This window comes from Pygocentrus nattereri, chromosome 10 (assembly GCF_015220715.1).
Source record: "Pygocentrus nattereri isolate fPygNat1 chromosome 10, fPygNat1.pri, whole genome shotgun sequence".
Classification (NCBI taxonomy): domain Eukaryota; kingdom Metazoa; phylum Chordata; class Actinopteri; order Characiformes; family Serrasalmidae; genus Pygocentrus; species Pygocentrus nattereri.
The window spans coordinates 13,755,655-13,780,213 of NC_051220.1; the positions used below are offsets into that span (position 1 = coordinate 13,755,655).

At 38.1% G+C, this 24,559-nt stretch overlaps 3 protein-coding genes across 8 annotated transcripts in view; 1 reads left to right on the forward strand and 2 right to left on the reverse strand.

Annotated features, from left to right (window-relative positions):
- The window catches only part of LOC108433926 (epithelial cell-transforming sequence 2 oncogene-like), a 26,732-nt gene extending 18,920 nt beyond the window's left edge, over window positions 1-7,812 (reverse strand). Inside the window, exons 1-4 of one of the 5 annotated variants that reach the window (XM_017708799.2) lie at window positions 7,773-7,812; window positions 7,447-7,649; window positions 4,936-5,048; window positions 4,649-4,811 (exon numbers count right to left, since the gene is read on the reverse strand). In XM_017708799.2, coding sequence (XP_017564288.1) covers window positions 4,649-4,811; window positions 4,936-5,048; window positions 7,447-7,629 — 459 coding nt within the window. In that variant the 5' untranslated portion in view covers window positions 7,630-7,649; window positions 7,773-7,812. Of the gene's footprint in view, window positions 1-4,648; window positions 4,812-4,935; window positions 5,049-7,446 lie in introns of all 5 variants that reach the window. The other 4 variants (XM_017708801.2, XM_017708798.2, XM_017708800.2 and 1 more) reach the window with 4 other exon arrangements.
- Window positions 7,813-8,725: 913 nt separating this feature from the next.
- ccdc28a (coiled-coil domain containing 28A) lies at window positions 8,726-12,385 on the reverse strand. The gene is made up of 6 exons (XM_017708797.2): window positions 12,227-12,385; window positions 11,648-11,826; window positions 10,650-10,813; window positions 10,381-10,535; window positions 9,709-9,731; window positions 8,726-9,522 (listed from the first exon to the last, which is right to left on the reverse strand). Exons 2-6 carry the CDS (start codon window positions 11,818-11,820, stop codon window positions 9,468-9,470), a joined length of 570 nt encoding a protein of 189 aa, XP_017564286.1. The 5' UTR covers window positions 11,821-11,826; window positions 12,227-12,385; the 3' UTR covers window positions 8,726-9,467.
- A 938-nt stretch (window positions 12,386-13,323) lies between these two features.
- Window positions 13,324-22,869, forward strand: LOC108433924 (synaptosomal-associated protein 23-like). Of its 2 annotated transcripts, none has more exons than XM_017708796.2 (8): window positions 13,324-13,451; window positions 15,396-15,510; window positions 17,642-17,683; window positions 17,866-17,914; window positions 18,071-18,188; window positions 19,727-19,894; window positions 20,692-20,836; window positions 21,933-22,869. In XM_017708796.2, the coding sequence occupies exons 2-8, from the start codon at window positions 15,454-15,456 to the stop codon at window positions 21,993-21,995; spliced, it is 642 nt and encodes a 213-aa protein (XP_017564285.1). In that variant the 5' UTR covers window positions 13,324-13,451; window positions 15,396-15,453; the 3' UTR covers window positions 21,996-22,869. The 2 variants fall into 2 exon arrangements, with proteins under 2 accessions (XP_017564285.1, XP_017564284.1); XM_017708795.2 differs by lacking the exon at window positions 13,324-13,451 and adding an exon at window positions 13,481-13,670.
- The last annotated feature ends 1,690 nt before the right edge of the window (window positions 22,870-24,559 follow it).

Sequence of the window (24,559 nt, forward strand, 5' to 3'; positions counted from 1 at the left end):
TTGTAAATCATACACAATTCCATCAAAATATATTCCATCAATTTTATTGAAGAAATGTATAGTACAACAAGGGGACCTCCAAAACAGGCAGAAACTGCAGTTTACGCCTACTGGGAATCGGGGTTAATTCTTTTCATTCTTGCATACAGAATAATATCACAGAACTGGATGGGGACCCCCAAGTAGGAACATTTTAGAGCCACTAACTTTTCATAAATGGCCCTGCAGCTATGTACAGCTATAGGGAAAAATACAGTGAGGTGCAATGTTCTTTGTAGACTGTACTAATTAAGTCTGTGCTGTAAAATGTTATTTACATCCTTTATATTTTAGACCAAGGACGGAATAATTCAATCAAGCATGTTTAACGAGGTGCATGACCTAACTATGCAGAGTCAGAGATGCCTGATTTTACTGATTTTAACTGAAGGTTGCAGTTATCACCAGTTATCACCAGCAATTACACCAACTGGTGTAATTCCATAATAATTATTTTATACTTAGCAAAACAGCAAAACAACTTTCAATCAAAATCACATTTGGGTTTTTAAGCAGAATATATTTTATATATTTTATTATTTGAATTTGATGAAAGGTTTTCATGAAAAATAGAAAATGTGAGAAATAAAAAATATATCACATGTAAATGCACAACTCACTATATAATTTAATATGTAATCTACGTAATCACATTTAAGGGATATAATTTATCTCCTATTGGAGTCTTTTTAATATTTAATATTTTGCTTAAGAATATAAACCAGCCATTAGGGGTGTACTTTGTGTACTTCTGGTGCCGGTCCCAAGCCCGGATAAATGGTGAGGGTTGCATCAGGAAGGGCATCCGGCGTAAAACTTGTGCCAAAACTATCATGCGGATCACAGATATGATTGCCATACCGGATCGGTCGAGGCACGGGTTAACAATGACCGCCTCCGGGGCTGTTGACCAGCAGGGTGCCGGTGGAAATTGGACTACTGTAGGTCGAAGACCATCAAAGAGGAGAAAGGTGGGTTAGAAGGCAGCAAGAGAGAAGGAAAAGCAGGAGTGTGCAGGTTAGTGTAGGGACTCTAACATAGGAACATAGGGACAATGACTGGTAAAGGCAGAGAGCTTGCAGACATGATGGAGAGAAGGAAGGTAGATATTCTGTGTGTCCAGGAGACCAGATGGAAAGGACGCAAGGCCAGGAACATTGGAGGTGAATTCAAACTGTTCTATCATGGTGTAGAGAGGAAGAGAAATGGAGTAGGGATAATCCTAAAGGAGCAGCTTGGCAAAAGTGTTCTGGATGGAAAGAGAGTGTCAGACAGGATCATGAGCCTGAAGTTGGAGGTTGATGGTGTAATTTTGAATGTGGTCAGTTCATATGCACCACAGGTTGGTTGTCAGTTAGAGGAGAAAGAGGAATTTTGGAGTAAGATGGATGAAGTGGTAGATGGTGTCCCTAGAGAGGAGAGATTGGTGATTGGTGCAGACTTCAATGGACATGTTGGTGAAGGAAACAGAGGGGATAAAGAGGTGCTGGGTATGTATGGTGTGAAAGACAGCAATGCGGAAGGTCAGATGGTTGTAGATTTTGCAAAGAGAATGGAAATGGCTGTGGTGAACACGTATTTTCAGAAGAGGGAAGAACACAGGGTGACATACAAGAGTGGAGGGAGGTGCACACAGGTGGATTATATCCTTAGCAGGAGATGCCACCTAAAGGAGATTGGAGATTGTAAAGTGGTACCAGGAGAAAGTGTAGCAAGGCAGCATAGGGTGGTTATCTGTAGAATGAGATTAGAAAGAAAGAAGAGGAAGATGGTGGAAATCCAAAGATTAGATGGTGGAAGCTGAAGGAGAAGGATGGTTGCAGGCAGTTCTGGGAAAAATTGCAACAGGCCCTTGGGGGCAGTGAGGAGCTACCTGAGGACTGGGAAACTACAGCTAAGGTGGTGAGAGAAACTGGCAAAAATGTGTTGGGTGTTTCGTCTGGTCAGAGGAAAGAAGACAAGGAAAGTCGGTGGTGGAATGAGGAAGTCCAGGAGAGTATTCAGAAGAAGAAGGCATCTAAGAAAAAGTGGGATAACCAGAGAGATGAAGGAAGTAGGCAAAGAATGGTGGCAAAGGCAAAGGCTAAGGCCCATGATGAGCTGTATAAAAGGCTGGACAGTAAAGAAGGAGTAAAGGACTTGTATCGTTTGGCTAAACAGAGAGATAGAGCTGGAAAGGATGTACAGCAGGTTAGGCTGATAAAGGATAGAGAGGGAAATGTACTAGTGAGTGAACAGAGAGTGTTGAGTAGATGGAGGGAGTACTTTGAAGAACTAATGAATGAGGAAAATGAGAGAGAGAGGAGGACAATGGGGGGAGAGATAGTGGATCAGGAAGTGCAGAGAATTAGTAGGGTGGAAGTGAGGGCAGCTTTAAAAAGGATGAAGAATGGAAAGGCAGTTGGTCCAGATGACATACCTGTGGAGGTATGGAGGTGTTTAGGAGAGAAGGCAGTGGACTTTTTAACTAGGTTGTTTAACAAAATCCTGGAGAGTGAGAGGATGCCTGATGAGTGGAGAAGCAGTGTATTGGTCCCCATTTTTAAGAACAAGGGTGATGTGCAGAGCTGCAGTAACTACAGAGGTATAAAGTTAATGAGCCACACCAAGGTATGGGAACGAGTTGTTGAAGCAAGGCTAAGACGAGAGGTTCAGATTAGTGTGCAGCATTTTGGTTTCATGCCCAGAAAGAGTACCACAGATGCAATTTTTGCATTGAGAGTGTTGGTAGAGAAGTACAGAGAAGGTCAGAAGGAGCTACATTGTGTCTTTGTGGATCTAGAGAAGGCATATGATAGGGTGCCAAGACAGGAACTGTGGTACTGTATCAGGAAGTCAGGTGTAGCTGAAAAGTATGTTAGGGTGGTGCAGGACATGTATGAGGATAGTTGGAGTGACAAATGGTTTCAAGGTGAAGGTAGGGTTCCATCAGGGATCAGCTTTGAGCCCCTTCTTGTTTGCAATGGTGATGGACAGGTTGATGAGGTCAGACAGGAGGCTCCATGGACCATGATGTTTGCAGATGACATTGTAATCTGTGGTGAGAGTAGAGAGCAGGTGGAAAAGAATCTGGAGAGGTGGAGGTTTGCACTGGAGAGGAGAGGAATTAAGGTTAGTAGAGATAAAACGGAATACATGTGTGTGAATGAGAGGGAGGCAGATGGAAACGTGAAGATGCAAGGAGTAGTGGTCGTAAAGGTGGTTGACTTCAAATATCTTGGGTCAACCATCCAGAGCATTGGACAGTGCAAAAAAGAGGTGAGGAAGAGGGTACAGGCAGGATGGAGTGGGTGGAGATGGGTGTCAGGGCTTATGTGTGACAGTAGGATAGCAGCAAGAGTGAAAGGGAAGGTTTACAAGACAGTAGTGCGTCCTGCTATGGTGTATGGTTTGGAGGCTGAGTTGGAGGTGGTGGAGATGTAGATGCTGAGATTTTCGTTGGGAGTGACAAGGCTGGACAAGATTAGAAATGAGCAGATTAGAGGGACAGTGAAGGTTGAGAAGTTTGGAGATAAAGCAAGAGCGGCCAGTTTGAGATGGTTTGGACATGTATTGAGGAGGAATAGTGGATATAATGGTCAAAGAATGTTGGAGATGGAGCTGCCAGGTAGAAGGAGAAGAGGTAGACCTCAGAGAAGGTTTATGGATGTAGTGAAGGTGGACATGGATATGGTTGGTGTGAATGTAGAGGAGGCAATGGTTAGGGCAAGATGGAGGCAGATGATCCGCTGTGGCGACCACTAAAGGGAGCAGCCGAAAGAAGAAGAAGATTTTGCTTAAGAATATATTTCCTACACCGAGAAATAATAGTTGTTTGGCTTTTGTGTCTGTGAGGTGTTGTTATGTTCCTTGAGAAGGATGCTGTGACAAGAGATAAGGACTTGTTTGTCAATCTTGAATCTATCCTACCAGACCTGGAGACAGCCTATGGTACAGGATTTGGAACTGGGTTTTTTGCATAACTGGGAACTGTCAAGGCCTTTAGCCTGACTGAGAGCAACTCTTGCTGATGTCATTAAGATGCACATGAGGGATGCTAGCTTTGTTGACTGAATCTCATCAGTGTTTAGAAAGGTTTCTGAACTAATTCAAGTCTACATTAAACAGTTTGGTGAATCAGCAAATATATATGTAGGTTGTCTATTTTACATACATTTTCATAAAACTGTAACTGCTTTGATCAAGTGTTTGGGGAGATGATGGGGAGGATGCCTGTGGGTGCTCTCACCCTTACCACTTTCTCTCTCTCTTGTCTCAGAGTTTTAGCATGCTGATGTCTTTCTTTAAGCTTTTGTTAGTTACACATGATTCTTTCTTGTTTTTATCTGTTTGTTTGATTATACTTCATTTTTCATGTTCCTGTAATCCTGAAAAACATTTTTTCTCATCAAAATTGATAATTTATTTCACTTTTGAACTTCAGTGTGTGGTCTTCTCATAGTTTTGGGGTATACACCATCACAGAAATTACAAATGAGTGTTTTTCATACATAAATTTTCATGCATAAATTTTAATCTTAGTTACACTATCGTAAATTACACAACAACATTTACATACTACAGCAAAAAGTTAACTCTGTTCTAGGCGTAGGCAAGTAACCCTGCTCACCTGCTCTGCTAGAAACCTCCAGTGCCAGCAGACCTGGGCTGCAGCACACAAGTCCATGGGGTTCAAGAAGGATAGGATGTATATGGACAGAAAGCGTGGCAGCACAGTGGTGAAGTCCAGTCGAGTGATGGGGACTGCTTCCATGAAATAGTCACTGATGAATCTAAAGTTAAAAAAACAGATAGATTATAACCATATCATCATTATAGTGATAAAAATATGCAAAAAGAATTATGATTTAAAAAAAATCATCATTAAGGAAGTAATTTAAATCTGAATTGATTTACTTGAGCTGGGACTTAGAGCATCTTCTTAAGAGCTGATGAAGAACATATTTCCGCTGTTTGTCTGTCCATAGGTCAAACCAGTGAAGGATGAGGGTTGTTCTCTCCTGAAAAAGCTGTATACTTTCTGGTCATACTTTTAATTCTATCAGATAGCAACACATAGCCTTAAAGGCTCCATTTCCTACATTTGTCTTGTATTTTACTTTTTTTGCTGATGTCTACTTTTGACATTTTTGAAGGTCGGTCATAATCAATTTCAAATGACCAAAGACTGATATATGCTATATATAAATATACAACCCCATTTCCAAAAATGTTGGGATGCTGTGCAGAATTTCAATAAAAATAGGATGCAATGATATGCCAATCATGTGAACCATATTTTTAAAGGAAAATACTAGAAAGACAACATATCAAATGCTGAAACTGAAAAATGTTATTGTTTTTTGAAAAATATATGCCTGTTTTGAATTTGTTGCCAAAAACATATTCCAAAAAAGTTAGGATGGGGGCTGTTTACTACTGTGCTTCATCACCTCTTCTATTAACAACACTCTGTATACGTTTGGGAACTGAGGAGACCCACTGCTGTAGTAATGAAAGTGAAATATTTTCCCATTCTTTTTTGATTTAGGATTTTAACAGTTCGGGGTCTCCTTGGTCCTGTTTTTCATTTCATAATGTGGCAAATGTTTTCAGTGGGTGACAGGTCTGGACCGCAGACAGGCCAGTTTAGCACCCGGACTCTTGTAATACGGACAAGTGCTATTGTAATACGTACAGAATGTGGTTTTACATTGTCTTGCAGACATAAGCAAGGCCTTAAAAACATGTCATCTGGATGGCAGCATATGTTGCCAAAACATGCATTTATCATTTAACATTAATGGTGCCTTCACAGATGTTAACCTCACCCATGCCATGTGCATCCCCTGTGCCATCATGAATACTGGCTTTTGTACACACCTGAGTGGTTTTTAGCCTGGAGGACACAGTGTCCATGATTTCCAAAAAGAATTTCAAATGTTGATTTGTCGGACCACAGAACACTTTTCCATTTCCTCAGTCAATTTTAAATGAGGTCCAGCCCGGAGAAGGTAGCAGCATTTCTGTATCCTGTTTATATACAGTTCCTTCTTTGAGTTTTAACTTGCATTTGTGGATGCAGCGACAAACTATGCTCACAGACAGTGGTTTTCAGAAGTGTTTTGGAGCCCATGCAGTGATTTCCGCTACAGAATCATGTCTGTTTTTAATGCAGTGTCACCTGAGGGCCCAAAGATCGTGGCCAGCAAATACTGGTTTTTGGCCTTGTCCCTTGCATACAGAGTTTTCTGCAAATTCTCTGAATCTTTTAATGTTATTATGTACCATAGATGATGGAAAGCAAAAGTTCTTTGCTATTTTATGTTGCAAAACGTTATTCCTGAATTGTTGCATTATTTAATCCTACAGTCTTTCACCAAGTGGTGAACTCATCTTTACTCCTGAAAGATTCTTTTTATATCCAGTTATGTTACTGACCTGTTGCCATTCAACCACCAGGTTTTTTTAAGCATTACTCAACTTTACCAGCCTTTTTTGCCACTGTCCCAACTTCTTTGGAACATATTGTTGGCATCAAATTCAAAATGTGCAAATATTAAAATAAAATAAAAAAAAGAATTTCTCAGTTTCAACATGTACTATTTTCAATTAAACATAGGGTTTAATTTTTTTGTTTGTTTTTACTTACATTTTGCACAGCGTCCCAACTGTTTTGGAAATGGGGCTGTACACTGACCAGGCATAACATTATGACCACCTCCTTTTCTCTAGGCTCACTGTCCATTTTATCAGCTCCACTTACTATATAGGTGCACTTTGTAGTTCTACAATTCTAATTGGGACTGCCCATTGTTTTAGGATGACAGAGATGACAGCTCATCTGCTGCTGCACAGTTTGTGTTGGTCATCCTCTAGTCCTTCATCAGTGGTCACAGGACGCTGCCCACAAGGTGTTGGTGGCTTAATATTTTTGGTTGGTGGACTAGTCTCAGTCCAGCAGTTTAAAACTCCAGCAGCACTGCTGTGTCTGATCCACTCAGACCAGCGCAACACAGAGAATGATCAACCACTCAAATAGTACCTCTGTGAGGGTCCATGGGGGTCCTAACCACTGAAGAACAGGACAGAAAAAAAAAGAACTTGCAGAGAAACAGATGGCCTCAGTCTGTAATTGTAGGAGTAAGAAGTACAAAGTGCACCTATATAGTAAGCGGAGATGATAAAATGGACAATGAGTGTAGGAACAAGGAGGAGGTCATAATGTTATGCCTGATATATATATATATATATATATATATATATATATATATATATATATATATATAGTCCTGTGAGAACCACACTGTATACATTATTACACTACATGGAATTCGAAATGAGAAGTACATTTTGAAACATCACAAACTTTTAAAAAAAAAGGAAAGAAATCTTGTTTTCCGCGACATGAATAGAAAGCGTAATTACCTGTTGGTTGGACGACTTGTTTGTTACAGGTGTCCAGGCACTAAACCGAGTGGTTGTAGCTCCAGACCGAGACTCTTCTGCTGAAAATGGTGTGTGCTCTATTCCGTCGAGCTGCCATTGTTTTATACTGTGAGGACCCGAACGGCTCCCTGGCTGGAGAGCACGCCATTCCACGGACGTCATTTTGGCGCCACTTTACGTTCCTAATGAATCCAAATCCAAACGTAATGGGTAGTCCCAATTAGAGTCTAAATAGTGTAGCCGAATGTCTCTATTTAAAATATAATTTAGCAATTAAGTTTAAAAGAATGACAGAAGTTTGGCACCTTTAGACAGCAGCGACACTTAGGTGCACTTTACGTTGCCATAGAAACAGGAAAACAAAGCGCAGTCTGAGAATTCCTTCACCGGGATTGAAGACGCAGAACAGCTAACCGCCAAAACAATGAACAAATGCTGATACACTCAGTTCTTATATACCGGTGTCCAAGAAAAAAAATCTATACCGCTCCAAATATTTTCCAGCTTAAAAAAAACTTTAATTTTTACGTTTTCACTTTTATATATTTTTTAAGCTCATTAAATGCACAGGAATATGGTATGCATTAGGGAGACAGTGTAGCAAGATTTTAAAGGGTCTTCACTTGCTGATAGATATTTTTGTAGTACATACAGGTGAAAAAGGGTAGAATCGGTATGAAGTGTCTTAGTAAGGTGTTGGACTACGATGAGCCAGCAGAGCTTCTAGACATTGAAACTATAATGGAGGAATGGAACACAATTATTCCAAAAGATAATCCCTCACTGTTTTGATAATGGTGGTGCAACTGAAGCTCACATAGGTGTTCTGCTGTGTTGAGATCTGGTGACCGTCAGCATATGATTTACATCATTTCATACTCATCACACCATACAGTGAGCCCTCATGCCTCCGTGGATGGGGCAATTGATGCTCTCGAAGAGACCCATCCCATCAGGATAGAAATATTTTGTCACAGGATAATCAAGGGTAATCAGTCAGAATTACTTCATAATGACTTGCAGTGACCCTCCCCTAAAATGGGGTGTAGTGTTTTCTAAATTTGCATAGTCTTCCATCTTTATAAAGTTATAGCCTGAAACAGTGGTTCCCAAACTTGCTCCTGGAGGACCTCCTGCCCTGCAACTTTTAGTACTTTACCCTGCTTTAGAACACCCAATCTGTAAGGGTTTGATAATCAGCTAATTAGTTGTATCAGTAGTGTTGGGAACAGGAAAAGCAAAAAAACAAGGACGCTGGTCACTTTTTCGGCACAGGAGATGTTAGGGTCATTAGCACGTGACCTTTATTGATGGCATTCTCAAATTCAAGTCACATAAACCATGAACATTCAACCAGTTATATTAGAAATGTAAATCATTTTGAATAAAGTATGTACATCTGCAATATACACAAGCTATTATAAAAAATAAGATCCCACCTGTCTGGTGCAAGAACCTTTTCTCTGCATACTATTATCCAAGGTTATAAGAATAAGGCAAATATTCATGGGGTTTACTTTTTGGGGTTATTTTTAAAAGGGGCTTGCTCTAATCCACCTGACCTTGCCTTTCTATTAAATCTCAAAACACAGTGATCAATTAAAGAAAAAAAATAAAATATTCTGAATCTCAGTAATGAAAAAATAGTTATTAGATAAAGTGAATTAGTGACATACATTGCAAATGTTCTCATATTGCACGACTCAAAAGGCAACATTCAAGTGATAAATACATTATTTAGACTGTTATAAACACATTAGAGCAAGCCTGCTCATGACCTCATACAATGAAACCTACAGATGGGTAAGATGTGCATTTGATAATGTAATGAATGCATGAGTTTATTCTTTGATATTGCATTTAATACCAAACTGTGCAAGTGTGCCAGTTCTGTAGCTCCACAATTCCAGTGTTACTAATGGTTAGGAGTAATGCTGCTGGACAGTGATGGATATGTACACGCTTCAGAATAGATAGATCAGCATCTAGACTCCACAAATTCACACGCTGGATGTTCTGGGGACATCTTGGCTATCAGCAAGGTTGAGTTTTTGTCTAGGGATTCATGGTTAAGAACTTTTATAACTTTGTCTGAGAGATACTATACACTATACATATACTATACAATCAATTTACTTGCCTCTGGCTGAAGTAGGAGTTTGCGATGAGAGAAAAATGCAGTTGTTGTTTGACTTAAATAATATGCCCAGATGGCAATTCTATAAACTTTTGGAAGGATACATTGAAGAACTCAACTCTTCCAGCTGCAGAACAACACAGTGAACAATTATTACACTCAAACTCAGCTTCATTAACATTTTAGTTGCCCTTTACCATTTAATGATGATGATCAATACTTAATAGCTCCCAAGTGACAACAGAAACAGCTCAACCTTGAATAAACAAACATTACTCACTGCTGACCTTTATAGTTCTTACACAACCAGTCAGAATTTAAAACCTTTTGTTGTTTTTATTAGGTTTAATAAATGTGTTCTCTTATATACATTATTGCCTTAACTGATGAAAATGCACCCAACTGACATTTTGTGTGGTTAAACATAAACATACGATTGTGAAAACTAAAAACAGTCAAATGACTTTGGTTAGCTTGCATACCTGTGATCAGGTAAGCATGTTACAATTCTGACAGGCCATTTTTATGTATCTCTTGTAAATTCAGTTAAGCAGTGGTCAGTAGTGTCTTATAGTATTAATTAGGTCTGTTTCCCAGTATAACATGTATAAAAATAGTATTTATTGAACTTACTGTATAGAAATGAAAAACTTACAGTATGTAAATGACAGATCCACAAAAATGTTCAATTCTCCCAAACTTCACTAAACTGACTTCTAAACTTTTCTAAATTCTGGTTGTATTGGACTGCACAAGCTAATCAAAATGGCACTTACATTTAATAGAAGTTTGTCCATGTTGGTGTCACAGGCAAGTTTGCGCTGGTCCTCTGGCATTTCATCCACTTCTCCATACAGGTCAAAGTGCAGTCGAGCCAGTTTCTCCTGCATCTCTCGCACATGCTCCATTTGATCAATGGAGCACTCATTACCTATTGTGCAACAAAAAAGATCTTCCAAGTCGTACAGGTTGTCTCATTTTTTTTTTTAGAGTAAGACAAAAAGCCACCATCAAGATACAGCTGAAAGTACAAGTGTCAGCTCACCAAAGGCCTGAAGCTTTCCAGAGTGGAAGTCATTGAGAAGGCTGAGGAGGCCTTTCTCCATCTCCTGCACATCAGACACGTCTGTAAGGAAGGAGTGCTGAATAGGGGCAGACTGGTTACTCTTACTCGACTGACTCTGTGGCCTAGGTTTATCTCTAGCCCCTCTGCAAAGCATAAAAAAAAAAAAAAAAAAAAACAGTTAGTCTTTTCTCTGTTTTAATTATTTTTCACTTTTTGCAGAGTTCTCCTATGTAACCAAAATTCCATGTCTCATAGGTGTCTCTCTATGATTGAAAGATGTGTCCCATCTCTTTTGCACATTATTTCTTAATTACTTGTTGTTAAAGAAGATTTCTGTATGAATCAATAATAAAAATGTAAACAAAGTAATTCGAAGTGGTTTGAGAATGCACTATTTTAGGTGAAAGAAACCAGGCATCTGAAGCAATTTTTAAAAAAAAGCTGCTTTTGCTTAACAAATGTGAAATTGTTTTACAACAGTTTTTAAATAAGCTGTATGACAAAACAGTACTGAAAAAAATCTCACAAAATTAACATTATTATATTAAAAGAAGATGAGTGTAGATTCACTTACTGCAGAGTAAACAAAATGGCTATATTTGCATTGTAGACACTGACTCCTGGTTCCCATCACTACCATTGCAAAGAAAATCAGAGCAAGCAAGTTTCTCTAGAATGTACCATCTGACATCAACTCATTACGAATAACTTTGTTCACATCACACTGACTGAACTATGCAAACATTTTGGTAGGTGGAATTCTGCTTTAACACAAGTATTACTAGAATAAAACTCTGATATGTGACTGGTTATATTCAAAACAGAACTAGCTAACTACTCATAAGAAATAGCATTACATGTTCATACAGATATCACTGAGCTGTCAGGAGACATTAGCTTATATCCAGAGATTCTCGAGACATTTTAAACTGATTTTGAGACGAAGCTCATTTCTTTTAATTCTCCAAACCCCCCACCTGCGGTATTTACTCTTCTGATTTGAGTGTGTGCCCATGCCGGTGAACCCCAAAGCTCTACTGCTGGAGGTGACGGTCTTTCGGTTGGCGACTGGAGGAGCAGGCTGGTTGGTCGATGGTCTTGGACTTTTTCGTTTGATCTTCCGCTCCTCCATGTTGCCAAAATCCCGCATCCAAATCTAGAACAAAAGCACACGAAACAGTTTAACCATAAGGGTAAGGCTGCGTTACGAGGTGACGAGCGAGGCTACAGCTAAAGAGCTTTATTCCAAACAACATTAGTTTATCTGTAGTAATGCTCGTCAAGTTATACGAGCCACAACTGAGATATTTCGGTGTCTTTATGTAACGTTAGTTAAATCTACAAGTCTATCTACCGACGTCACGGTCATACCAAACAAGTGCGATATTAAAAAGAACAAAACGTTAGCTTCTTAGCAAGCGAGCTAACAGGCCAGCTAGCTCATTTCAAGTCAGACAACGGGGTTTAACGCTGCCTCTGAAGCCATCTAAGCTAACTTTGTTAGCTAGCAAACAAGTCATGCCATGGCCGTAATAGTAGAAAGATATGTACTGTACCACCAACTGTACACCCTTCTGTTACACTGAATGGGTGTCCTTTCTGAAAACCATTTCTGTAGAGGGTAAGCCAATCTTTCTAAATGTCATGGAGCCGAAAGATGCCACTGCCTAAAAAGTTTACAAACCACACTTCCTAGTCGACTCTGTTGCGTAGCGTGTCGTCATCACATCCTTTGTATAGACAAAAATATGCCCGCGTTAGAATGTATAACAGTTTGTGCTTAGTGGCATTTTGGGAAGATTGATAATGTAGAAGCTGAATAATGTCAGCATTAAATGTGAGATTACTAAAGAAGAATGTTACCAACACTTGATTAATGCTTATCATTTTGGATAAAAAAAATAATAAATCAGACAGATGTACAATATGTTGCTTCTCACCAATCTTCCAAATTGTGACATTTCCCCCTTGCTGTAGTTAATCTAGTAACGTTTCCAATTTATGGAACTCCCTGTGCCTTTTTCGATGTAATGATCTAATCGTGAATAATGTATATACCTCTTTTGTACCCTACTTGAACTGTTAAATAAAAAAAGTAAATTGAATCAATATGCGGAAATATGCCTTTAGATTTATGGCACAGCATTTATTCTCTCCACAAATTACTTCTGAAATGCCACATTCCCTGTTTAAACTGAGTTGCAAACATTTGTTCTAAAGAACGTTCAATCGGCATCTACAAGGCTACACCATAGTTACGTCATTGTGATATATGAATGCCTTCATTTTTTATGTGAAATAAATGTTCAAGTTAAGGGCCGTTTTCGTCATTCATATTAATGTTCGTAAACTGGAGATACAGCCCAACGATAATAAGTATGAGGGAGGAAGCAAGAAAATTCTGCATGTGTTGCGAGCTTATTTCGCTCTTAGGTCAGAAATTTCGCTCTTAGGTCAGGCCGTCGAAATGGAAATGATTTTGCCATTTTTATTTTATTTTAACGGTTTATTAACTTACAGTATAAACTCACAGTCTTTATATTAGGTAGATCTGATCATTCGCCTCTAAACTAAGGTCTTTACTATAGTTATAGCGCTCTCTAGTGTTCAAACTGAACTCCTTCGTTCTCGTTTGCACATGCGCAGTGCTGTCTGTCATATGACTAGACATGCGCACGGCGGTTGTTGCTCTGAAGGAATTTCGGAAATCGTTGATCTCAGAAGATAGCAAACTTTAGTTAACTCGGAGACTAAAAGGAATTCCAATTTGAACCTACTCCAGTAAGTAGTGAAGGAACTTTGTGCTACCAACCACAGTGTTCACCGTATAGAACACAACAGGATGTTTGTATTTTGCGACTTCTAAAAGTAAAGAGGAACTATCTTGGCTGCGCTAGCCAGCTAGCGTAGATACAGCCTGGCATTGCTTTGACAGTGTAAATAAACAAATATTTTTGCCAGTTAGAACAAAAGAAAACGGGGGAACACCATGAGTAAGCAGTAAGTATGAAATACGAAAGCTAAACCGAGCAGTCTTGGTGATGGGACCTTCGTACACTGGGTAAAAATACGTTTTTTGTTACTAACATGTCGAACAGCTCCTGTGGGTGAGGCGCAGTTTTCTGCTGGGTGTGGGTTAAACTAAACTAAACTAAGCTAAGCTAAGCTAAGCTTAAAGCCATGAACGTTAACGTCATTGCTGCTGTAAGCACACTATTGGTGTATTGACATTGCATTATTCTATTTCACATTGTGTTTGTATTTTACATGAATCACCATTTAATGTGTGTTTATGTGGGAATCATGTCCTGCTGCGAGGCATTTTAACTGCATGACCACTTTCCAACAGTTCCAGTAGTTGTTGTTAGCAGTTAATTGTGTTCCATTATGAAACAATTGCTTTCTACCTTTTTCAAGTAGATAAATTGACTTGGTGTATAATCTGTAATTATTTAGAAGACGTTATATTATGTGCTTTACTCTGGCACTAAGATCATCTGTCTTAACCAGTGCCAGTGGGGGAGACATCTTGGAAAACCTGTTTATGGAGAAAAACTGGAAATGCGATTCCTGTTTAGATCAAATGAAAGGCTTTTTGTGTTCGCGAGTAAGTAATAATGCAGTCTATGTCAGAATGACAAATCATGTAGGTTGTAGGTTAACCTACTAAGTTGACGCAAAAGCTAAAAAAAATAAAAATTACGAGCTCTGTATGAATCTGTTTCTATCACTGTAGTCTTTCTATTCGAAGTTGGTGTTAAACAAAGTTAATATCCTCTCTTTGTATCTGTGCAATGTGACTCTGCTCCATAGGTCATTCCAAACAGGAAAGAGTGACAGGATTGAGATTTGTTGCACAGGAAAATTGAAGGTCTCTCTCTTTCCTGTGAATCAGGGCTGCTTGAGGAATTATATTATCTGATCATAATCTACTGTTTGTATTCTACATATGAATTTCCCCGCTTGTGAATTTCCCCACTGTGGGACTAATAAAGGATTATCTTATCTTATCTTATCTTATCTTATCTTATCTTACATATGAGCTTAGCATGCCTGGACTTAAACAATTTGTACTTTTCTGATTCAAATCAAGTGTGACATGGATTCATTTAAATAATAATGTTTTAGTTAATTTAGGACATTTTTTATTCTGTTTTTTCTTGGTTGTAGCTGGTTTGCATCCCTTCTTTGAATTTGCCTTATTCTTTGTTTTCACTGTATGGTACGGGTTAATGTATCTTATAACCAAAAAAATTAATTGTGCTTTTAGGGGTGAGCTGTAGCAGTCACACTATCTTTCACACATAGACACACCACACACAGCTTCTTGTTACATGTGTTTTAACCAGCCTGCCTTGACATTTTATATGCTTTTGTATGGTTAACATGCACGATAAATAAAGTATTTGGCCAAATGATACCCAAAAGACATAGACAGAGCAAAAAATTTTGGTTTTTCTATGTTTGTCTATGTCAGAAAGGCTCTTATCTTTTTGTCACTTTCCGAGGGAAGAATCTCTCCTTACTACTTTTACTTCTAAAAACTTGAACTAACTCTGCTTCCAGAGGTGGGTAATTCTTCATCAATGATAATATACAACTGTCATCCAGCATCTGCATTCATAGCATTCTAATCCTTTCACTTGGAATAAGTTTAGTTTGGGGATTTCTGTTTATTTCTTACGAGTATCATATTGACTTTTACTTCTCTCCTCTGATCCTCAGACCCCAGAGTTTAGAGCTTAGTGCTGCAGACAGATCAGCCAATATTGACACCAGCAAGATGGCAGACATGTCGGTGGAAGAAATCACTATAAGAGCCAACCAGTTGACTGATGAGGTATGCTTGTCATTTGTTACCGTTACCGTGTTACAAAGAACGGAGCTGCCCTTTTTCAGCTTTGTGGTGCTGTTTAGATTTCCTGTGTTAGTTTACACCCACTACAATTAATGGCTCTTTATTTCTGTGTTGTGCCATTTTCTTTCTTTCTAGCTTTATTTTTCTCTGTCTCTCTGTCTCTTTCGCTTACTGTCGTTTTTCTCTATGGCCCTGTTTACTCAGCACTTTTACCTTTTTCCTGTTCAGAATGTAGCTTTTGCATCCTGATATAATTGGATCTCATTTTTTTTGTGCAATACTTCAATTTTTAAATGAGGCTGGTGGTGTCAGCAGAATAGGCAGAGCATCTATAGGCTAAGCAGTGTTTAATAGTGTGTTATGCAATGTTTTGCTATTGTCATGTGGAACATTCTCTGCCTTTTAAGTTACACAGAACGAAAAGACAGCAAGTTATGTGCATCTTAATTAGCAGCCACTTACTTTAAGCACAACTGAAAGAAAAATAGGGGTTAAAGTCAGAGCCAGGAGTGGTGGGAGTGAAGTGGCAAAGGCTTTTTAACTTTTGTATTTGTAAGTTTATGTTTATATACAGCAAACAGCTAAAAAATAGCCTGTTTAACGAGAGAGGCAGCAAAGATTTTGAAAATTGTGGGTGGCGTGATGTTAGGTCATCAATATAGCCAGTATGCATGCTTGACTACCTCTGGATCAGCATCACAAACGTGGTTAAATGCAAATTTGGACATTCATATACAATAATATAATATTTGTAGTTACATAATCTTTGCCAAAGTGTAACCACATTATATCTGTTTCTTTTGATGCTTTTATTCTGATGTCATCTAATCTTTTCCTTTTCCTGCATTTTCTCTCTTTCTCTCTTTCTGTGCTGTGCATAACCCATGTTGGGTACTAACAGCATGAAAGACTCCCTCTGCCCATGAAGGACAGCACGGGCAACATGGGGTAAACTAATAACGTAACATTTCTACTAGCACTAATGGAATTTTGCCTTGCTTGTAGCTATTTATAGATTTCACCATAATGCACTACCACTTCTCAATTTTAAACATATAACATGGGCATTTCACGCATGCCTTTTTCCAGTACAACAGTCAGATCTAATTTGAGACCAAGAAATGCTTTGTTTTTCCACTTCCTCCTTAATAGTATTTGGTTATCTATACATTCTGCTAGTTGGATTTTAAAGTCTTTAATATATTTACTTTGTATTTTGCTTTATATTACTTTATAATTTTAATGGCCATCCCATTCAGCTTTTCAGAGGAAGAGTTTTGATACCACTTGGCAAAATTCTTGTAGCCACAACATAAAGATTCAGATTCATGTTTCAAAATCAGAACCGTTGCTATGGAAATATTGATTTTTAATGGGTGCCTGTTAGGACAGTACTGTCCAGAAGTCAGAGACCACCATTTGATTTATTTAATGTTGAGACAGAATGTTGGTCATAAATTATAAGAAATTCATATTTTAGTACAAGGAAAAAGCCAAAAACATATTTTACAGTAAATAACACAACTCAGCAATTGAATATGTTACAGTTTTAAGTATTTAGTGTTTTTATTTCCTCTTAATTATTGGTTTAGTACATAGTTCTGTAGTATGTATGATTCTTGCCATTTTTGTAGGTTTTTTTTTCCTTCCATGTTTTTCCCCTTTTGCATATGTAATAAAACGTTATGTTTTCTAATATATTTATAGTGGTAAGGAAGGGAGACAAAATTTGGGACATTACATGTTGTCACTGTCAAAGAAAAACATGTATTTTTGCATCATTTGAGTACAACAGCTGTCCTTTACATTGGAAATTTCATAATGATTGGACCAACAGAAATACTCTAAAATGACTTTAATTTACACTGGAAGTAAAGAATATTTTGGTTAGCTTCCTGCCAAGCTCAGTTCCAACAGTGGACTATTGCATGAATGTGCCGTCACTCTTGTACATTTTTAGCTTTTAAAACAATAATGCAGCCACACCCGCCTCCAGAGCTCATCAACGTAAGCCTGTGTATGTTTTTATGTTGCTTAAAGATCTCATCAGTAGAATTAATAGCACACTGACACTAAAGATTACTGAGAAAAAATCTTTTTATTTGTCTTCTAGTCACTGGAGAGCACCAGGCGAATGCTGCAGCTGGCAGAAGAGGTGAGAACTTTTGTATTTTGTATCTACGCAAGTCCAGGCATTGATTGGAACACTCTTATGAGTGCTGAGTGTGTTTGTCACTGTATTTCTATTTATCTTTTTTCCATTAACACAAATTGTTAATAAGATCAAATAAAGCCAAGTCATTCTTTCACACATTTTTCAAAAATCTGTGTTTTCAGAGTAAGGAGACAGGAGTTAAAACCATGACTATGTTGGAAGAGCAGGGAGGTAAGTCTAACCATTCATTAAGCTTTAATTCACCATATCTCCTTCAACAGATCGCTTACATACTCTAAAGTCTTGATATGAAATCTTTTTACTAAGTGCATAGAGAGTGTTTCATATTTACTTACACTTGTTCCGTTCATCATGTCATTTCCTCAGAACAACTGCAGCGTGTGGAGCAGGGCATGGACCAAATCAATGAGGACATGAGACAGGCTGAGAAAAACTTGACTGATCTGTCTAAGTGCTGTGGCCTATGTGTCTGTCCCTGTGATAGGTTAGAACTTTCTCACTTGTTAAGGGAATAAGCTATGAGAAGCTATGCATTACAGTGATGGTGTCACCATTAAGGGGGGTGGTGTTAGGTTTGATGCAAAGCAGAGTGCCTAAAACCCGCTGAACCATTGTAAACCATGACCTAACAATACGATAAAATACAACCCTGTTCATTAGTAATAGACTACAGACGCCAAGCAGCATGAGAGGTTATTCTGGAAACAGAAATCAGTTGACGTGTGCAAGTATATTTATGCCTGGGAATGGCGCGATGTAGTCAGATATCAGCGATGACTGAATGAATGCTTCAAAGGTGATAATTGCCATTTTGGGAAAGAACTCCCTAAGAACAAGACGGGACAAAATTATCATAATTTAAAGTAATATTAAATGAGGTAAACAAGATACGTTTCATAGGGTATGATATACTGTCCGAGGAAAATTGGCAACATTTTCCTTTCACCTTAAGTGGCTGCGAAATTCTTTAAAAAAAAAAAAAAAATTTCATGCTTTCCTCCTGGCACCTTTAGCTGAATTACAGAACACCTCTGCTATAACAATGTAAAACATTTTTGCTTTTTAACATACAGACATGGCTTTGGAACTCAGTCTTTTACTTGTGGTTAGTTAAAAGTTAAAAGCTAAAATAGTTTTTAAATTATTATTATTATTATTATTATTATTTTTAAATTGGAGACTGTGGCTCTGTCTAAAAGACAGGAGGCTGAGCTGGAAGTGGCGGAGATGAAGATGCTGAGATTTTCGTTGGGAGTGACAAGGATGGACAAGATTAGAAATGAGCAGATCAGAGGGACAGTGAAGGTGGAGCAGTTTGGAGATAAAGCCAGAGAGGCCAAGTTGAGATGGTTTGGACATGCGTTGAGGAGGAATGGTGGATATATTGGTCAAAGAATGTTGGAGATGGAGCTGCCGGGCAGAAGGAGCAGAGGTAGACCTCAGAGAAGGTTTATGGATGTAGTGAAGGTGGACATGGATATGGTTGGTGTAAAAGTAGAGGAGGCAGTGGATAGGGCAAGATGGAGGCAGATGATCTGCTGTGGTGACCCCTAAAGGGGGCAGCTGAAAGAAGAAGATTATTATTATTTTTAAAGTTACTGTGAGTTACTTGGTAGTTATTGTAGGATTTTAATTAAATCATATAAGCATATAATTAAAAAAATAGATAGCAGGTCTAAACTACAGTGGCTCGTGAGTTTTTAGCAGTGGTGTTGTGGGCATTGTGTCACTAATATTTTTTTTTTAACAATAAAACATTGTGTTTATATTTTTTTTTAGATATCTCTCTGACCTAGTCATTTGTGTTTATCAGTCTATTTATTTCAAATATGGCTGAAGCCGTCAGATTTAAGGGCCATAACTATTCATTTTACAAACATATTTGCAAGTGCATTACATTCTACCTACAAAGTGGACCAGATTTAGGAATCTGTATTTCAAAGTTAAGCAGTGCTTAACTTTTGCTATACAAAATGAAGCACTGTTGCTTTTGAGGTAACTTCTCTGTTGAATGCCTTTCAGGGTGAAGTCTATTGAGCATGATGGGCGGTATAAGCGGACTTGGGGCACTGGAAGTGACAACGCAAGCGGAGAGGGAGGAGAGGGAGGTGTGGTGTCCAGCCAACCGAGCAGCATCCGCAATGGCCAGGCTGCTCCTGTGCCATCATCCTCTGGTCCCTACATCAAGAGGCAATGCCAGTTTGATTTCTCATGACTAAATAAAAGCTGGTTAGCTAAACTAAAGTGCGTAGCATGTACAAAATAATTTGATTGGTTAGATGCTCTGTTAAATTTGTTGAAATGATTTTCAGTCTTTTTTCCGTGCTGACGTCTGACTATGTTGTTCAGTTGAAGAGCTCATCACCTTCTCAGTGGAATGTTGTGACTAAGAAGGACATTACCGACTCTTGTTTTCAGAAAAAACAGTGTATGAGTTCTAGGTGGACCATTTGTGCAAGAAGTATTTTGAAATATTTCATTCCACTTTCTTTGCTGACAAAAAGAAGTCTGCCTTTGTCATACTTCCTGATTTGGTTATTCTCAGTCATCTGTCATTCAAAGGCAGAGATAAGGTTTTTCTGTGCCCCATTTGGTATGCTTCTCCACCTGTATACTATGAATAGCCTGATGCAATGTTTCAAATGTATTTTTCAGAAAACTTCCATTACCCCGTTTTGCCGTTCTTCTAACTAGTTAAATAGGAAGTTAAGCTTGCAATTAAAAAGTTAGTTTGACTTTTAACTATTGTTAAAGGCTCTGCTGTCCTCAAAAAGCACAGGTTCTGTCAAAAGCTCCTATCAGTGTTTTAGATTTATGATTAACTTGTGATTACCTTTACTTGACTGCCCACAGGGCAGAATATCTTGACTTTTGTCAACAACTTTTTCTCAAATGTTCATTCCTTTTGGTTATTTAGTAGTATTGTTTTATTTGTTTTGATTTTATTTACCTGGTTATATTAGGGCTTTTTCTTTCTTTTTTTTCAGGATAACAAATGATGATCGGGAGGTGGAGATGGAGGAGAACCTAGAACAGGTGGGCGGCATCATCGGGAATCTGAAGAACATGGCTCTGGATATGGGCAACGAGATTGACAAACAGAACAAAACCATTGACCGCATTACAGACAAAGTAAGGCCACCCCACACACAATTCACATTTATTAAAAGAACACTAATCTGTCTGTTCTGTGTTTACCATGCAGTTACTTGCCACAGAAAACAAATCTGATACATTTCCCAGCACCTGTTGACTTACAATATGCTTATGTTGAAAAATGCTATTTCTTTAAGGGATCATTGCAACATTTGTTATGATTAGCATTTTTGTGCTTATACGACTTTTTAATTATGAGTTTAAAGTAGTATTTAGACACTGTTTAAGTTTCATAATTTTCCTCTTACTCTTTAGTCCACATATTCCATATATGGAAACATAGCTGCAAAAACCCATTTTGAAACCACAAAAACAGTGCATTTACATATATCTGCATATTCAGCCTGTAGCAGCTTAGCCCCACCTATTCACGATGCAGTTAAAAGAAGTCTTATTCTGCTCCCATTTTTTTGAACAAGGCACAGTACAGGGCAGCCAATCGGAACAGAGGTCATATACATATCAGTCTTAATGGAACAGTAATAGGGAGAGGTCGGAAAATTGTCATGTAAATAATAAAAAAGTTTGACTGTTTTTCAATCATAAAACCACACAAAAATTATAAGTGGGCCTCTGGAAAAAATATATCATGCCAGACGAAGATAGGATATAGCCATGCCAGCCTCATAAGACTGGTTTTCTGGACTGTGATTAAGCTTAGTCCTGGACTATATTTTTGTTTCAGGATAGTCTCCAGGCAGCATGGTGACACAGTGGATAGCACTGTCACCTCACAGCAAGAAGGGCTTGGGTTCAAGAATCTCCATTCAAAACCTTGTTCAGTGCAGAGCTAGATTGTATGGGAAACTGGTCCTAGGTGTTATATCATCTGAAAAACTTTTTCAGGGCATACATCTGTCAGAGAGAGGAGAAGCATTCTAACCCTTCTGCATAGGTGTACTGTTATGTATCACATTACACTGAACAGAACTGGTAGTGTAAAATCAAATGATTTGTTTGTTTGTTGTGACGATGCCACAAATCTAATCACACAAGGTTAGCTTATTAGAATAAAAAGGGTACATTGGCATCCAGTGTTTAACTGCAATGTATTCTGTCTGTTTTTGCACAGGCTGACATGAATAAAGCACGCATTGATGAAGCCAACCAGCGAGCCAACAAACTTCTGAAGTGACTTTGCAGGTGTGAACAAAGAATTTGTCACAGCCTTATTCTCTCTCTCTTTCTCTCTCTCTCTCTCTCTCTCTCTCTCTCTCTCTCTCTCTCTCTTACACACATACTTACACATATTGTTATAAAGGGCAAAGAAATTAAGCTTTAGAGATAATGTTCTTCCAATGCCACCTGTGCCTTTTTTAATAGCTTAGATGCTATTGTGTAAATAGAAATGGTCACACAAACACACTGCCTCTTGTACAATCAGGCATTTGCCTCTATATGTGATAAATGGATGCTGGACACACGGAGTGTAGTAGTATAAGAGGCTCTGGTCACTGCTGTCCTGTCTGTCTGTAATGTACACACAGAGGGATGCTATTTTAATAGCTCCTTTTCCTCTTCTCTTAGTTTCTCTCTCTTTCATAAAAGGGATAAGAGACCTGTGAAGAATATTTCCACATGTGTTTGGGTATTGCCCCCCTCATACCCTGTGATCTGAGTTTATTGTTACTCTTTCTAGACTGGTTTATAATATAATTGTTTGTTATTTTTCTTTTTTGTGTTGTCTTTACCTGTTCACTGTTGTATTCATATTTAATTATAAAAGGATAATGAACTGTTATTTGTGAATACCGTTTTTGAATAATAAAGTCATGTTTTAAATGGTTGTTTTTCTCATCCCCACCCTGGGCTGGTTGCAAAGAATAAGCTGAGTTCTGATGAGTAGAATGAGTATGATATGGACTGAATGTGTGCACTTGTAAAATTGGGTTAAATATTATGGTAGGTCTTTTGTGGTGTTTTCACCATGAAATCAATAGCTCTAGTATGTAGGAATGTGACTGTTAAATGCCTATTTTATTTCTAATAAAGCCAATTTAATTCCTTTACACCGATGTGCTTTTTTAAATTTATTTTTTGTAGTTATTTTGAATTTTGATGTTACCAGCAGAGGGCACTGTTAGTCGTGTTTTTCAGTTATGTATTAAGTTTGAATGCCTTTTAGGCTATGTGTACAAGAGCCTAAATGGGAAAACAGGATTTTTATCTGGTTTACTTTAAATGTTTGTGTCAGTACATGGAGTTTAATAATAATAATAATAATAATAATAATAATAATAATTGTTAATAAGTGGTGTCCAGATCAAATCAAGCTGGGAAGTTTTATTTTTAAGGGATGCAGATTTCCATTGATATGTGAGCTTAACTGTTTCATACTCACAGCCAGTCATAATGTTGGATGGGAAGGCTTAAAAAATAACACCTGTTAATTGCTCATGAGCTTTAGTATCACTTTTGATGTTCTCACTGGGCCCTTTCTCAGCTGCAGCAATGAAACAGTGAAATGAGCTTTCTAGCTAGTTGCTGGCTGCACTTAAATGTTGATGCGCACTTAACGGCTATAGCAAGCTAAGAGAACTACCACATATTTCACAGCAGCACTGCACTTTTCAACAACTACAACATGAACAGAACAATTAAATGATAAAAAATTAAATGATAATGATTGTTCACTTTCATCCTAAAAGCTCTGCTGGTCATGTGTGACTTTTCACAAGGTAACCAATCAAAAAGAAAAAGAGGGTGGGTAAAATTGACCTGGAGAGTGAATGCGGAGCTGTACAGCAGGAGATGTTTGCTAAAATGTGGGTTTAAAAAAAGAATCCACTCAAAGATAAAAGTTCTGTTATCACCATCAAGGTTTGCAAAAAAAACTTGAAAATAGTGATAACGAGCATGCTTCACTACCATAATGGTGACTTTAATATGGATGTTATCACTTAGTTGTGGTGATCAGGGTACTTGCTCATGTTACTTATGTTTACATGGGCTGATTAAGAAGGATTAAACCTGGTGGACGGTTTTCTCCCTGTACTTCTCTAAAAAATAAAGCACAATAGGTGTTTCCATTATGTGATATGATGTGGAGTTGAACTTCAAGCTCATAAGGATCCACTCAGTCCAGTAACACTTCGCTCCATTCTTCTGAAGACTGGTGTTTGAACGAAATGTTCCTGCTAATAAAATTAAAAGTTAATTTTTCATCTTGTGTGCAGTCAATGCATAGACAGATCACAGATCAAACTAAAATTAACATTTTTTTCCCAGCGTTTTGCTCTTAGAGGTGAACTTATAACAACAGAACTGATCAACAAAGGCGATCTGGGCAGATTCATTTTGTTTCAATTTTAAACATACTGAATTATTTATAGATTGTAGTCTGATTGTAGTCTCCATGACTTCCAGGCAAATGTGACTTTTTTACATTTCAAATTTTTAAGTAACATTTACATTTTTAATTTTTAGTAAATTAAGCAGAAAATGTTAAGCATGCAAAATCTGTTTGAATACATTTTTATTAGTCAGTAACAAAGCATCTAATGGAACGCAACCCCATTTGGGGTTAAAAACAACCTGCTTGGACATTCCAAACTGCTGTTAGGAATGTGCTTTGCCATCTTATTGCAGCAAAACTAACCATATAATTTCCCTGAGCACAAGGTGCAAATGATTGGCTAGCTTTACACTACAGACAGGCCTCTGCCCAGTGACAGTTATCACAATAGCAAGGCCAATCTC